This window comes from Triturus cristatus, chromosome 10 (genome assembly GCF_964204655.1).
Source record: "Triturus cristatus chromosome 10, aTriCri1.1, whole genome shotgun sequence".
NCBI lineage: Eukaryota > Metazoa > Chordata > Amphibia > Caudata > Salamandridae > Triturus > Triturus cristatus.
In genome coordinates, this window is record NC_140593.1 from 148,790,253 (window position 1) to 148,806,982 (window position 16,730).

Here is a 16,730-nt window from a genome sequence, read left to right on the forward strand (position 1 = left end):
GGGTGGCTGCCGGACATGTTTATCAGTCCATCCAGCCATAAAAGGAGCCACTCCTGTCCACAGACTCCTCCTCAGTCAGTCCAGCACTGACATTCTTGGTATCCTTTAGATAGCTGGACTACACTTGTCTAAAAAGCTTCATGTTAAGCAATAAAATGTACTTTTCATGAAAGACAGTCACAACATATCACAAATAGTTCACTGTATGTCATCAAAGATATAACACAGACTGCTGTTGCTTGTGTTTTTTTAATTATAGGTCAGTATCATGTTGACAGTGCAGGCAAACAGAACCCTGTAAGTGGATCTGGTAACTGCAATAAAGGACATTAATTTGCAGCTTCGGATTTTGGTGAATGACGCCACATTTGTGCCAACCTCTGGACGATTCTTGAACACTGCCGGAGTGCCGCCTCCATTCTGCGCGATTACCATCCACACGAAAAGAGAGAAGTACAACAGCTTCTGTATGTGCACTGTATGAACGTCAACTGGAAAGAATTGTCTCAGGCAAAACTACACCCTAGTCAAAATGAATCCAAGCAAACTGGCAAAAGGGTTGCTGAGTGGTTGCACTCAGAAAATCACAGAACCATTCCACAGGAAGTTTAAGTTACATGTTGTATTTCTTGAATATTTTACAGGGACCGGTGTCTGTAGAATCATCTAGAAGTAAAAACACAAAAAGACTGTTAGCTAAGAACCAGTGCATCCCCCAGCTTTGCACCTAATTTTCCACAACAGACATTACATGTTGCTTTGCAACTGAGGAAAGTGGAGTAAGTAAAGTACTGACCTTCAAGTTGGTAATAATATAGTTAATGTACCTGGTCGGTGAATGAGTCTCACCTGGAATGCAGCCTAGATTGGAAATTTAGATAATAAGGAAAGTAAAGAGAGAGAGACCTAGGCATAGTGCACAGGAAATGGGGTTTTAAGGACTTCAGGAATACTAATTGGTGAGACTGCATGTAGATGGCAATAAGTTTGGCCGGTGAACGCGATGTGAACGAGCATCATAAATCTGGTGTTGCGAACATTCAATGGTGAGTAATTGGTAGCATGATGGGTTACCACCAGGGCATGTTGGTGAATGTTGCTAGCCAGAAACTATCATAGAAGAGCATATGAATGCATAAGTACAATGCTGGGTACTTGGCACATGCTCGGTTCATTAGAAAAACACAATGGATATTGGCCAACTTCTCGCATTCTATCCCTAAACTGGTGTAGCTCATGCACATATGCGTGCTAGTGACCTGATAATTAAACCATCTTGCGAAGTTAGAACTCATGTGTTGCGCTCCCCCCTAACACTGGGTCCCAAGTTAGCAAGCCAACCAACAAATGTGGATTTTACTGTAGAATCTTATCAATGTTGCACCCACACCCCAATGTTGTTACACAACCTATCTTATTAAATGGCACATTAGTATACATTTGAAAGATGTCCCTGAAACAGAAACCAGACGCTTATGTCCATGGAAGTACTGAAGGTTCCTCGCTTGATCTGGAGTATGCTAGTTGTCCAATTGCTTCAGGTTGTGGGGGTGCAGTTGGGGAATGAGCTCCCTTGGCAATAGATCTGAGATGTTTCAGGAGAATATTATAGATGCTCCTTTTGAGAACATTTGAATGACTGCATGCACTTGTATATGTATGGTGCAATATAAGTGTACGGGATGTGCTAAACAATGGACCTCATCTTTAAAACATTTGAATACTAAAGAGCCAAGGACACATGCACATTCAAGTACTCAACAAAGAGCTAAGTGTATATGAATGCATTTGCTGGCAGAGGGCTAAGCGAATACAATTGCTTATCTACTAGACATAAAGCCAAGATTACATAAGCTTAACTGACAAAGGATCACAAATTAAAAAAACCACACATGTACTGAACATTCTTTTGTGCTGTCACTCAAAAACCAAACTATCTTATTTTCATATATTTTTCAACTTAATAAAAACATTCTAAGCTGAGGCATGTCTTTCATAAGCATGCAAAAACACGTCATTTCATCATCATTTTGGCATTTCAATGACCATAGCATCCACTATTGTAGTCCAATATAGTGGCTGTTTGATCTTTTTTTATTTGCAATTTTAAAGTGTCCCTTATACAGGTATAATTGTGCTATATTTTAATCCAATATAACACCAAGTTCTATCAATAACAGGGCTAGTGTATTGATTTCCAGTGCCCTGGTAGAAGTAACATTGTGTTGCCTATTCAGACATGGGTAACTTCGGCTGCTGGTGGGACAAACTAGTTGGCTAGGCTGTGCCTTTCTTCAACAGCTTTAGAGTATTTTATCAATATTCTAGGGAAGTGGTTCCCAAGCATTTTTAACCCACGGCTCCCTTGACCTATTGGCTGTGGCTCCCCATTATGTTACTTATAGTTGGGATGAAGCCTATGAAGGTATTATAATCATAGATGTACCAAAATAAAAATATGACAGTTGTTTAATAACAATTTTAATTGCTTGAGTCAGAAACAATACTCAATCACTGGAGTCAGCATATGAAATTATTTAAAACTATTTTTTGTTTTGAAAAATTGCATCCATCTAGCGGCCAATAAATGATGTGATCACTTATTGAAACTGCTGTGAAAGTCACACCTCGGGCGGGACCACAAAACGTTTTGACTGGAGCCATTTCCTGTCCTTGGTGGTTTTTTCATATAGTGCTTGCTCCAAACATCTTTACCATGGTATTATTAAAACAGGATTCTAGAAGTGGTAATTTGTGACAAGAATGTTTTGTGTACATTTATTGTATGGCATTTTGTTGTGGTGGGGATGTGTTCCTTATTTATTTTGTACCTCTGTGTTTCGAACTGCCTTATTACAATGTGAATTTGCTGTGTTTTACTGTGGTTTAGTTGTGTTTTGTTTTGCCTCTTTTGTTGTGATGTGCCTTATGTTTTAATGGTGTTGTTACGTTACTTTGTATGTGGTATCCTGTTATGTTCTGTTGTTTACTTCAGATATGCCAACAAATGCTGCTATGCTTCAAGTCAAAAGCAGCACATTCCTTGAAAGTTCCTGTGACAAGCAACCATTTACCAGTAAGTTGGTAAAATAGCACAGCTCCAGCTCTTCAACTACTTTCGACTCCAGTCAGCTCACAACTGTAGCAGAAACAATGGCCTACCTTGTCGATCGCAGTGCTCCCTATATATGATACGGCCCCTACTCTCTCCCAGAGGTTCCAGCTCCTCAAATTCACGTCTCCTACAGGGTCGAGTGAAGTCCACTCCTAACTAGGTATCTGCTTCTTCCACCCAGGGAGGAATCCTTCTGCATTTGTGTCGCCGAGCCAGTACAGAAGGACATCAATTGAGAGAGAACTTCGAGTCCCACTGCCTAAGTAGAGGGCTGGATATGCCTCAGTATTCCACAGTGGCAGGTCAGGCAGAATCTTTCTTGTACTGGCGAGTCCTCACCATGTCAAAGAGTTTTCTGATGTGGTGATGCTTGTGGGTTTGTGCCTTTTTTATCCAGTCCACTAACCAGTGATTAATAATATTCCCTCAACCAATCCCCGTAGAATTCCCACCATCAGCCTACTCAACTCATGTTTTCAAAGCTTCCTGTGCCGACTCTGTGCAAGCTTCCTCAGAAGCCTGTGTTCAACAGTTCCAGGGGTTCCATTCTTCAGGGCTTCTAGTTCCACAGGTCCTGCCCCATGGCGATCAGGGTTCAACCCCTCTAGTTGTACTGGAACAAGTTTCCTCCATCGGGGCCCAGAGACAAATGTCTGCAAGGGTTCCCTTAAAGAGAAGCTTCTTACACTCCAGGCCACACTGGGCAAAGTCCTGTCACAAGCCAGTTGTCAGCTTTGACCATCTTTTCACTGTCATCAGCCATATTCCTAGGTGAGTGGCCAGTGATCACTCCCCACATCCTTCCTGCCCCCAGAGACAGCCCTATTGTTTCACTGGCAGAGAAACTTTTCACACTTCATCTAGGATTATTCACTGTCAGCAGTGAAGCCCAGCAGCACAAAGGATGGATTTTATAAAGTTTTGTTTCCAATATAGGTAGCCTAAAACAACTAAAATTGGACGAAAATGGAAACATTCAGGGCATATTTGTATACAAAGTGTATAATTGGAAAGGAATTTGCCCTCCTTGCATTTTTACTAATAGGGGAGTTGGACTGTTCTGGGCCGATTCACAAGGCTTGAAAGAATATGTCTAAGAGTAATCCAGCAGTACTTATTTCCATATTCATAATTGGTTTGTGAATTGGACCCAATGTTTCCAGTGGTGGAATGGAAGAGGGACTGTGGTAATGCCAGCTGCCTCTGTATTCTCTATGTGTAAGTACAATTCCCTGCCCCAGGTTGACTACTATCAAAACATAGGCTGTCTATTTGAGACCAAAGGATTGAGGACTGCCAGTACCCTATACTTTAAGCTTACGCATACATACATTATCAATGTTCTAATGAGCATCCATTGGCTTGGGAAATGCTGGGTTACTCTGAAATGTTAATTCAAATGTGTTGTAATCACCCATGTTGAAACCATTCATGTTGTCATGCACAAATCAGGAAATCGTGAAGAGCTCACTTCAAAATGATGGTCGTCATCTAGGGATCACCATAGGTCGCACTTATGAGCCCTGGCTTGCCCCTTGTGACCCCTGTCGATGCGTTTGCGACTCCTGGCCCCAGAGGTGGCAAAATCAGTGTCTAGAACACAGGGGCAGCTCTTCCTAATGGATGCCGGTTGGGGCCCCACTTTCCTTGTTTTCTAACAATTTTGTTATTTCACAAATAGTGAATAATATTGTTCACTGTGTAATAAAAAATGGAGTACAATTAGCTGGAATATGACCCTAGTGGGCAGCTAAGGTAAGTAGCAAATGCTTTTGGAACTATGTTGTATGCATGCTTGTGAGTGAGAGCTTGTTTATGTGAGAGAGTGTGTAAATGTATGTGTATGTGTAAGCATATGTGTGTGTGAGTCAAAGTAAATGTTAAATGGCGTGTAATGTCACTTCCTGCTTCCCCTGGCATTTTGGGGAAGTGACGCCCATGCTCTAAATAAGGGTTTTATGAAAGCTATGATCTCGTTTAAACTTCACCGTCCCCCACCTTCCATAACCTCTCACATACTGCTGCCTGGCCCCCTGAGCTACCTCCCTTAACTGGGAATATGGAATAAAGACCAGATACAATAATATTTCCACCTCAGCCTATTTCCTTAAATAAATATCAGAGTAACACTTCCAGCTGCAAGCTACCTCTTCTCCTCTCCATCCAGAAGGAAGTGGTAGGTGGAAATCTCCTTTTCCAGCTGCATCTTGTTGCTGAGCAGGTTCTCGCGGTCTCTCTGCTGCTGCTCGGTGTCTCTGCGGATCTCCTCCAGCTCTGCTTCCAGCTTGGAGATGACAGAGCCCAGGTTCTGCAGCTCGATGTCGTGCCAGTGCTTGGCGTCATGCAGGGAGTTCTCCAATCCCCTTTTCTGTAACAACAGAGGTAATCATATTAAATTCATTTGGAAAAAGTAGCCATACAGTCATTGAACATCACAAGCACATAAACGTTTGTTTGTATAAGCATAACCTGTTAAACTACTGAATCCTCTAATGTAATACAAAGGGAAGATATTTTACCCTGATATTTTAACTTTTAAGATATATGTCATTTTAATGGATTCTGCACTTTCTATCTTGTGCACTGTACTACTGGAGGACTCATTTTAATTTCAACTGGATTCTTTTTAACTGTCCTTTTGTTGCTGATATTTTTCGGTGAATATGCTGCTGTTTGTCTGCACTTTTATGGATATGTATTTGTATCCGAATAAAGTTTATATTGATTGATTGATTGACAAAGGGAAGATAGTTGTCCATTAAGTATCATCCTATTACCATAGCTTACTTAATTCATCCCTTTGTACCATTGCTGGTATTGGAAACCCCTTCACTGCTGCAAGCAAACAGAAGCTTCAGTAAAAACACGACAGCAAGTCTGAAGCTTCTAAAGTCCATCTTTAGCATTAAATGCTTACCATATATTCTTTGTTTCTTATAATAAGCACAAAAACCTAATGCATTGTTGTAGACAAGGGAAATTTATCAGAAGAGCAGATGTTATCACTCTACTATCCATCTTACATGGATCAATAGCAAGCTTATGAGGAATCTAACTTTCTCTGACAATTGTCTGCCATAATTGTTTTTGTCTTATAACCCAGACCAGTCTTATCTTTATATACATTTGGCTTAGAGCAGTCTTATCCACTGTCGAATCAGACGTAGAATTTGTAAACAAGTCACTGTGATCAATGTTCTCCAGACCATTTTCCACATATAGCAATCCAAGCAACGCACATCTTTGACAACTCTGTGTTCATCTAGCTTTTTATTTAAAGCTATCTATATTCACAGTGCCAAGAGCGTACATTTAGCCAAATCAGAGATATTTGTGAGCCCCAACTCTTAGTGCATTATAAATTTGCTAGGGATGTGGGTGAGCGACGTAAGGAACTCTTTTCCTCTATTTAGATTGGCAACAGAATTTCCATATTCCCACATTTTAAGTCAAAGAGTATTGTTGACACAGATTTTGCTTTGTATGTTTTCAGCATAAAGTAAATCAATTTATACCCAATGTATGTGTGAGCCTCATTATTGATTCGTTACTTTCTGCCCTAAGGCAGATCATTCTAGTTGATAATTTAAGGGAGTGCCCAAATATGGGAATACTGTTGATCCAAGTTTCCATTCCACGTTGATGGTTCTCATCTTCAGCATTCTCTTCATTACACATATCAACATTGATTTGTATATATTCTGTACAGAGATCTATGAAGTCCATATCACTAACCTTTTGGTTGCGCCCTCCTAAAGTGTGCAGAAATAGGAATGTGTCCGTTGTGTGTGACTATAGAGGTAAGCGAATGGAGATAGCTTATGCACAGCCTCTGTGTTGATATTGATTCCAAAAAGTTATTATGCTGTTAGACGTGCTCCTGGGGTATCGCTCTCAGACCTGGAGCGTAATTCGTACTGAATAAATGTGTTCAATCCCTAAGCCATGGGATGAATCCTCCTAGGCACAGTCAAAAAGCCCTTAACGGGTGTAGTAGGTTAAACCAGGTAATGAAAACAAGTAGTCCTCGAGTGGTTTTCAATCTTTATATTTTTGGCTTTTCTTTCAATTCATTTTTGTTGTAAGACAAATCGATATATGGTGTGTATATACTTGGTCAATCTGTTTCTCATGTCCCAATTCATAAATCAATCCAATGCATTTCGGGCATTGCACCCTTCATCAGGGATATCTCTATAAGAAAATGCATTGGATTGATTTATGAATTGGGTCATGAGAAACAGATTGACCAAGTATATACACACCATGTATGGCCCTTATCAAGGAGGCCCACGCAGCCATACTCTACATGTTTATTCTCTCCCAGGACCTTACATCACTTTATGCCCTGAAGAAGTTCATTGCATATGAACGAAACGCGTTGGATGGCAATTTTCTGTATTTGGATTCTTATGAAAATAAAGGATTCCTTAAGACAACCTAATCAAGACTATATGACTTATTGAAAAACTATCTTCACGTAACGGGTGGTGCACCACTCCATATCTTGGGTTCATTGTTTACCGATGTTGGAGAATCATAGAGTGGGACGATTTGAGACGATATAGAACTTTATATCCTGGATATCTCATGATCATGGACTAGACCACTCGTTCAGTGTCTCAGCTTAGTGACCTGGCTCATGTGGTAGATTTTCCCAAACCACTAAGGTATGAGTATATTTTGATGCCACAATCTCAGTGACATGACCCGCCTTCTGGTTTACTCCGGGGCTTCTTCTTCCTCAGACGCACAAGAGCATATGGAGAGAAGCTGGGGAAGAGGAGGACACCTCGGCACAAAAAAACTAACAGATTTATGGGGAAACCAGGTTGGGGAACCACTCCATCATATCAAAAACCCTAGGTTGAAGCCGGTTTAGAGGAGAGTCAACCACTAAAACTGAAAGGGAGAAATGTGGGGGCCCACCCATAGCAAAAAGTGGTTAAGCAAGGATTCAGACAAGGGCACAGGGGATCACCTGCAACAAACAAATACAAAGCAGAAAAGCAGCACATACCATCCCGAGCAAGGGGGGGGGGGGGGCTGCACCATGGAGAGAGGCCAAAAAACAAATATTATCTCCATTTCCGGATCATTGTTCAAATACATAAAACATGGTGCAAAATGGAAGCAGGTAGTTAGAGGGCTAGCTCACTTTAACATTCAGTAGTTAAAATCTCTGGTAATTTAATACTTGCTGAAATCCAGGATTGGCAACAGCACAGGGGAAGATTGACCAAGGGCACTGGCAGAGGGTTTGTGGATGGATCAGCACAATAGAAACAAGCACTTCTTACAATCATGGTGCCAATTCCATTCCAGGTGCAAACTCTGAGGGTATTTGCCTATGGATTCATTGCCTACTTTGCACTTTTTGCCCTCTAGTTTTCAGCAGGTAGTCACGCTTCTGCTGACAGTCCTTCAGAACAAAAGCAGACAGCACTCCACAAAGCTACAGGGGGTAACTTCTGTCAGCAGCTCTGAGGAACATGTCAGAACCAAACAATGACAAATTAAGAGGGTTGCAGAGACAGGCTCAGGTGATGGACACTGGGACTTTCCAACAAAATCGCATAACCAAAAGTGAACAAAATTGTGGCTACCACACTCATGGGTTAAAACATTGTAGGCACTGCACTGCTGCAGCTGACAGTGACCAACAAGGTGAGCTGTCACTGGACGTTACCACGTCTCCCTGAATGTCCCACCTAGGGGGTAGGAACGACTAGATAAATACTAAAAAGCAATACAAATACACTATTTGCAGGGTGGACGCTACGGGCGAATGGTGCAGAAAAATTCCTCTTGCAAAGGAAGTGACCAGAGAGATTCAGTGAGTGAGATTTGACTCCTGCCTGACACTCCAATAACCTGGAGTCGAACATTGCTTACCAAGCTTCTCAAGGACTCGGTCTCTGCCTGGAGGCTTTGTATCTTACACGCGGTGCCGCGGAACTCCTCCCGCAGGACCTCAACCTGCGCCTCCTCCTGGCTCCGCGCTGCAGGTACAACATCTGACTCCTGTGGATACAAACAGGTACAGGGTGGGAATAATGCCATGACAATCTCTTTGTGGGAAATTATGATCATACAATTGGTGACTTGAATGGGTCAGAATATCGTCTATCATCAAAGTGCTACAGTTTTTCGCATAATTATTGATGCAGTAGTCTGAGAGTTGTAGAATGATCATATATATATGCCAATATGGTTTTCAATATTTCAGGATCCTATAAATGCTAAGAAGAAATTGCTAAAAGGTAACATAAATGGAAAATATTGTTCGACCGAGCATGTTCTTTTGAAGTAGATGTTGTTACTTAGTAATTTTTTGAAAATGTGGGATAGCACTTGAAGTTAAATATTTACTATTGTGCCCCATCTATTTTTGAAAAATTATTTTTTTATAGATACACCAGTTATGTTAAAAAGCATTTATAGAGTGTTCGTTCACCATATATTTCTTGGAGCTAGACCATAAAAAGTGATGATCTGACAAGGGTAGGATCTGTAAAGCTGGACAGAATAACTAGGTTTTCACAGATCCCCCTAAAAGGGCTAAATTTGCTTATGACATGTAAATCTGTTGCTTAAAGAATTCCAGAGTATAGCCGAGCACACAGAGAAGCTACGTCCTCCTAGCCTGCTTCTGTTAAACTTGGAAGTGACTAATACGTGTACGGAAGCTGAGCATCAGTTGAGGGATACATGGACAATACAAAGAGCCCTAAACCGAGTCACTAGTGCTGTTGATAAATGTGGTGCTGGGCATGACGTAATCTGGGGGCTCCAAAGACCAAGCTCCAGCGACCAGGATACTCAACAACGTAGAGTCTGTGAGGCAGGTAAAACAGAATGCTTCAATATAGGGAATTGACACAATCAAGACAGGACCCAATAAGGGCAAATACGGCCCCTCTTTTGCCATCGTCTATCAGGATTGGTAAGATTTTCTTCAGAGGTTTGAGGCTGAAGGCAGGGATGGAGACACCACAGGCGACTGGGTCAGCAATAAGCAGTTCAGAGTCAATTTTTACTTCTAGACTTTTTAGAGATTTTATGGAGGAAGGAAGATCTCCCATCTCAGGTGACAAGTGGGTATCAAACCGGAAACCATGTTTGCCATTTACCACCAGCACTTACATTCTTTCCGTGTATAGTTTAAGCCAGTCACTTCCCACCCAAGTCCAAATGTCTTTCATAAGTTGCTGGAAGGACAGCCTTGATGTTATATCGCCTTCAAGGTTTTTACACTTGATTGCGTACAATGTACACGCCAAAGAGGATGAGGCAGGAGAGAGAGGATATTCCTAGGCTACCCCATATTTTAATGACAATTCCACGGATGAGTGGGTTAATCGTGGCCTGGTCTCCTACCAGTCTCTGATCATTTAAAACTGCGAGTAGACCTTAGTACTATGAGCAGGTCAAAAACGCGCTTGGGTTCTCCGCAAGACTGTAGTTCCTTGTAGTTGTATGCATCGATGCTTTACTTGCTATGTAGACTTCAAGTAGTTTAGCATGTTTTTCTTGAGGGTGTGGTCCAAGCCAAGTTGAGGGTTGATTGAGGTTGTAATCCTATATGAATAATAGGATTGTTTGGCATTTTAAATCGTTTGGTTTTTAATTTTTCATTGATGGTTTTACAAACAGGTTTTGCTGCTTCGTCGTTGTTATGCTACCAATGGGGGTCAGATTGTTTTTATTGAATTTACTACAGTCTTTGGTCCTGATGCATTAAACACTGTTGTGGTTTTTACACTCCCATCTGGTATATTTTCCCAGGGTCAATCAGAGGGAGAAGAAACAGGAGGGCCAATTGACTTGAGCTAAAACTCCAAGCATAGGATGGAGGGGTCTTACTGGACTGTAACTTTTGGAGCAGAATCAAGGCTGATTTGAAGTGGGTTGACTTGGGTCTAATGAGCAAAAAGTACTGGAATGGAATGCTGCATAAAGTGATTACCACTGGTTACAATGAATTATAGCAATTCATCTATCATCGTTTCCTTAGTAAAGCAAGAGCATGTACTTTAAACATTTTGACAGAAGCTGCCTGGACCACATTGCTTTTTTCTGTAATATATTGTTTGACTTAGTTTCTACCTGTACGTTGGGAAAATGCTATTTATTAGTATGTAAATAATATTAAAACTAAGTGCACTCTTTCCCTTTATCACTCAAACTGCAGGAGGCTGGTAACAGACCATTGGTGCTGCCGAGACAACTGAATAACTCACTGGCATACACACCAGTTGCCAGGCCTGGGAAAGGAAACTGAAGAGGGGCCCCTTAAGGACAAAAACCTGCTTCAACATTTAAAATAAAATGTTTTGAATGCAGAATTGTATTTAATGGAAATCTCCTACGGTTTGTATTTAAAACACTGTGATTCACTAGTGGTGTCCATCATAGGCCCTGGAGGGCCGGATCCAAACTAACTTTTCAGGATACACACATGGGATACACTTACTCACAATTAACCTAAAAACAACTTTTTGAACATATTCATTAACTACATTGAATTTCTGGCCCAGATCCTGCTTTCATGGTCCTATCATGGACACCCATGTGGGATGCCAACAGATGCTGGTCGGAGACAGCAGCCCGCACTTACCTTGGCCTGCAGGAAGGTTCCGGTCTCGGCGCGGCTCTTCTCTATGTCCTTCTCCCAGTGGATCCGTATGGTCTCCAGGATGTCGTCCAGCCCTGTCCCAATGGGGGTGTTCACTTCTTCCAGCTGAGATCCAGCCAGCTGTTTGTACAGCATCTTCACATCCTGCAAGAAACATGCCCATGTGATCTCACTACCACTGTGAGTGTGGTGAAAAAACACCCACAAGTGCATTGACATATGTCACGTTGTAGCCTTAGATGAGCCCTACCAAATGTCAACAGGGGGTTCGGCCAACTTCAGAAATAATTTCTGACTTTTTATCAGCTATTGCTTTAGCTCTTTCGCCAGCCTCATTTAATAAACAATTGTGAATAAAAAAATAGATACATATACGTGTACATAGAGAGAATTTGGGTCAGCCTTGCTCCCCATTGGTCTGTTCACCTGTCATTCACACTTTGCCTCTGCTCGCCACAGCATGGGGCAATGGGCCAGCCCACTTCAGCCATGGGCTGTTTTGCACTGTGAAAGACAGCGTTTTTCCTGATCAATTGTGCACATCTGATTTAAACCAGCATTGGCATAGCCAATAGGTCTCGCCTTTGGGACCTTATAAGTGTTTAGCCATGAAACAGTTGCATAACTAAATACTTATAAGGTCCCAAAAGCGAGACCTATTGGCTATGTGCGGCCGCGAAAGTGATCGCGATCAAACATCAAAGCGGCCGCGAAAGTGAAAGTAATCGCGGTCAAGCGCGCGCGCCCGCGCACATGCAGTGTAGCTCTAGGCTGGCCTGGTAGCACTTTTTGGAGCCCTCTCAATAAGTCTCGCCAGACCAGTGCATGCGCTGGGTCAGGCGAGACCTAAAAAGTGCACCTCAGTGCCAGGACTCACGACCAACACTTTACTTATCCTCTACTTTCTTGAACCTTTTCTATTTTTCTAGTCATTCTTGTGTCTTTAAACTAGTTCTCCAAGTTACTCCAGAGCAGTTATACTGTAAGTACGGCCCGGGGGTCGCATGCGTCCCGCCTGACCTTTACGTGAGGCCCTCTGGTCAACAACAGCACTGAGCTGCTGTTTACTCAACACAGCCCTAACATAAAAAATATGTTAAATAATTGGGCAAGGGTTTATATAAATGTTATTTGCAGATAAAGAGAGAAATTAACTAGGGAGCCCTGCACCACTTAACTTCAGGAGCACCTTCTTTTATAAACACATCTTACAGCAAGCGTGTGAGAATATGATAACGTCATTTCACAAGTTAAAAAGTGTATTTCATTAACATGCAGAAACTTTCACCTTAGTAAATCAGATTCTATCAGTGCATTGAAAAGTATTTTTTAAAGGTGCGAATTTTCAAACATGAATTTAGAAACCGTGATGCTTCGCCACCATCCTGGCAACAATGCCAACAATGAACTAAGAGGCAAGTCAGTTGTTATGTGCACCCTTGCGGTAGCTGGGGTTGCTATCATACATGGAGAAGTTTTTGTACAGCACACATTCCGAAGTCATGTATTTTGAGCTCCTCTTATGTGTGAAAATGAAAGAAAAGGAGGGAAAGTAAAATAAAACAATTGTCCAGGATTACACAATTTGGTCAAGCGGGAAAGCCAGAATTGTTCCAGAGTTTTCTCTTTCCACATTATGCAAATCAATTCAGCCAGCAGATGTACATGGTTCACTTCCTCCACACCCATCTTAACCCCTCAACCACCACTCGACCACCCCGTGCTGGTAACTGTGCGGTCCTCATTCACACCACTGACAAACCCTCTTTGGTCCCTGTGATAATGTTTGCAAGTACCCATGCTTTAGAGTCAATAGTTGTTCTTTCTTTGAGACATATGAATTACATGTTCCTGTGTTGAGCGTTAAAACTATCAATATTTCCTTTCCCTGTTCTTAGTGCAAGAGCCTGTTAGGAAGCACCCATACTGTTATATTAAAATTCTACGCAATGGTTAATTAATTTTTTTTTAAACTTGTCTTTTTAATTTTCCCTTACGAACAAGGTCCACATTGACACAGCGTTAAGCCTACAACCCAGTTAGGGCCGGCCGCGTTTCATCCAAGGCTCTTCAAGAGGACTTTATGGAGGCATTATAAAACAATTTAAAACACAGCATGCCGCCTACAACCCCTGTGGGGCCGGCCGCGTACCAAAACACATGGCAATATGAGAGCGTTCTGTGAAGCGTCGGGACCTTTTGCAATGCAAGAACAAAAACAATAAGAACTCGGGCGAGGGGCCCGTCAAAAGCTGATAGAGGAGACTAGACAGAGAGAGGCCAGACAGAAAGAAGGGAAAGAAGAGAAGAGAAGGACAGTAGCAGTAGTGGCTAGGCAGACGGACGGGAATGTGTACGCAACAGCGCAGAACACTAGGCGTGCTTGTCTTGGGGCTTGTCATATGGGGCTTCTCCGATGACTGACTTGATCATGCAAAGAGTCTACTGGGATCTGACGGAAGTAGGGCATCTTCAAAAAGGCGTAGCGCTCTAAGCTTGGAGGGTAAGTAACGCGCATGTTCTGTTTTACAAAGGTACTGGACTAGGGGCCGCCAAACAGCAGTAAGGCGTGTGTCACGCGATTGTAATCGCGCTGTAAAAACTTCCATAGTTAGCACATGCCATAAACGCGTGTACCAAGCCACTATTGGGGGAGAGTCAATTTTTTTCCAGTACAACGCTATAGTCTGTTTAGCCGCCCCTAGCATATGAAGTGCTATAGTCCAATCGCAGCGTGTAAGTGCTTTCAAACTGACAGGCTTAAGGCCCAAAAGGATCACGGTAGCGGATTCAGGCAGCGGAACCCCCAGCACCCCATTAATATGGCTAAGGACCTCCTTCCAGAAAAGGGTCAGGAGCGGACACGCCCACCAGATGTGCATGAAATCTCCAGGAGCCTTCAAACATCTCCAACACAATGGGGACACGCTAGGGAACATTTTGTGCAGGCGAGTAGGCGTATAGTACCATTGCGTCATGATTTTATATGCATTTGGTTAATTAATTTTAAAGTGTTTGCCTACTATGTGTATGCGGTGCAATATGTTCTGGTTTTATTTTGTTCTTTTTATTTTTGTACCATAGGCCTACAATATATAAAAATACAAGTTTAAATATTGCAATAATTTTCCATAGTCTGGCATATTAGTTTAGTCAGAACTTGCAATGTTTATCTAAAGGCCTTTAATCTTGTTGTGTTTATCCCCTTCACTGCCCTCGTGACACGGGCACACACCATAAAATAGAGCCCTCCCTGATGACTCTGACGTATTCCAGTCTTGGCAACGTGCCACAGAAGTCAAGAAGAGCGTTTCAGGATGTTTTCACAAGGTCACTGCAAACTCTGGGAACAGTTTCTGACACAGGAGTGCCATGAATGGAACAGTGATCGCAGCCATCCTCATGAAAGATGAATAGATGAGGCAGAGGCAGCAACTGGGCATGGGGGTGGAGCAGGGCACAAATTGGGGGTACACACAGGTGGACGGCGTCCACCCCAGTGCTTGAAATGGAAAAATAAAGGTGCAGGTACTCTGTAGCAGAGTACCTGCCTGTTTCTGAGAAGTGCCGGTACTCACCAATTAAAGTTATTGCATTTCTCTTGAGAAGTGCCGGTACTCTCCTCCTCAAAAGTGCCGGTACTCTCCTCCTCAAAATAAACAAGCATTTGCAATGCAATAGGTCTCGCAGTTGTTAAAAGTTTGAGCTATTGGCACTGTAAATGGCAATGCATTTTATTTATGTGTGGGTTTTTAAAACATAAATAAAAGGCATTGTCATTTACAATGCCAATAGCTCAAACTCGTATAAATGCGAGACCTATTGCATTGCAAATGCTTGTTTTTTATTGGACCCAGGCATTTAAATGAGTTAAAGTTTTCAGAAGTGCTTTTAGTATTCTGTCCCATTTTAGTGGTTTAAGCCTAAAAATTTTAGCTGCAGGAATTGCCTTAGCCTGGATATGTACATATGTATGTTTTATTAATGTATTTATTTGTCAAACAGCTGTAGGCTAAGCGTTTGGTATAAACATGCATAAATCTATGTAAATGCATGTAGTTTATTTCTTGTTCAGTGTAAAACTGAGCTTTAAGTAGATTCCTAACACCCACATTTATGTTTTACCTTTGCTTTTCCCTTCCCTGCAATAAAGACCGCTCCTAAACCGTGTTATTGTTAAGAGTGTAATATACAAAAGCACCACTATTTCATGCATGTATCTTTTTGTATGGGAGAGTAACTTTGAAATACACAGCACCCTCATCTTTTTCGTACGGAGAAGGCAACTTCGCAACCTCGCAGCACACTGTAGTTAGCCTGCCTGCAACTTGCAATGCTGGCTTCAATGTAGCATGGAGGCAAGGTGCGGTTTAAAAACATGATAGGTCCAGGGCGAAACGGCCGATGTTTATGCGCACAATAAATCACAGCGAACAACAAACAACAAGCGCGCACTGAAGTTGACGAGGAGGGAGTGGGAGGGGGAGTGGGGGCGGGCACAGTGGTGCGGGACATCAAAGGGGCCGCGAAAGTGAAAGGAAACGAGTGCTTTCAGGCTGCCAAATGGTGCGCGCGCCCGGGGCACATGCACTGTATTTGGAGGCCTGAAAGCACTCGTTTGCACTTCCAAAACTCGCTTACTATAAGTCTCGCCAGAGCAGCGCTAAAGCGCTGTCTCAGGCGAGACCTAAAAAGTGCCGGTACTCCGTACCGGACAGTACCGGCCAGTGATTTAAATGGGCCGGTACTCACCGGTACTGAGTACCGGCACTTCTCATTTTTACCACTCTGAGTACCGGCACTTCTCTGCTGCCAAGGAGAGTACCAGTACTCAAAGGTATGGTCATTGTTGCTTTGGCTCACGCACACGACCGAGGCTTTCTGACAGCCAAAGCACCTCTAGCCCAAGCTGAGCCACCTTTAAACAATTCAGCAGGGCTCATCTGCATAATGTCCTGTGTTCACCACCACGCTGTG

General features: G+C 42.5%; 1 protein-coding gene across 2 annotated transcripts in view; it reads right to left on the minus strand.

The window, feature by feature from the left end:
- Positions 1-231: 231 nt before the first annotated feature.
- Positions 232-16,730, minus strand: part of BFSP2 (beaded filament structural protein 2) — a 44,214-nt gene continuing 27,715 nt past the window's right edge. The window contains exons 4-7 of one of the 2 annotated variants that reach the window (XM_085629965.1): positions 11,736-11,897; positions 9,011-9,139; positions 5,263-5,483; positions 232-666 (exon numbers count right to left, since the gene is read on the minus strand). In XM_085629965.1, the coding sequence (XP_085486091.1) occupies positions 663-666; positions 5,263-5,483; positions 9,011-9,139; positions 11,736-11,897 (516 nt within the window). In that variant the 3' untranslated portion in view covers positions 232-662. Of the gene's footprint in view, positions 667-5,258; positions 5,484-9,010; positions 9,140-11,735; positions 11,898-16,730 lie in introns of those variants that run through there. The other variant, XM_085629966.1, reaches the window with a different exon arrangement.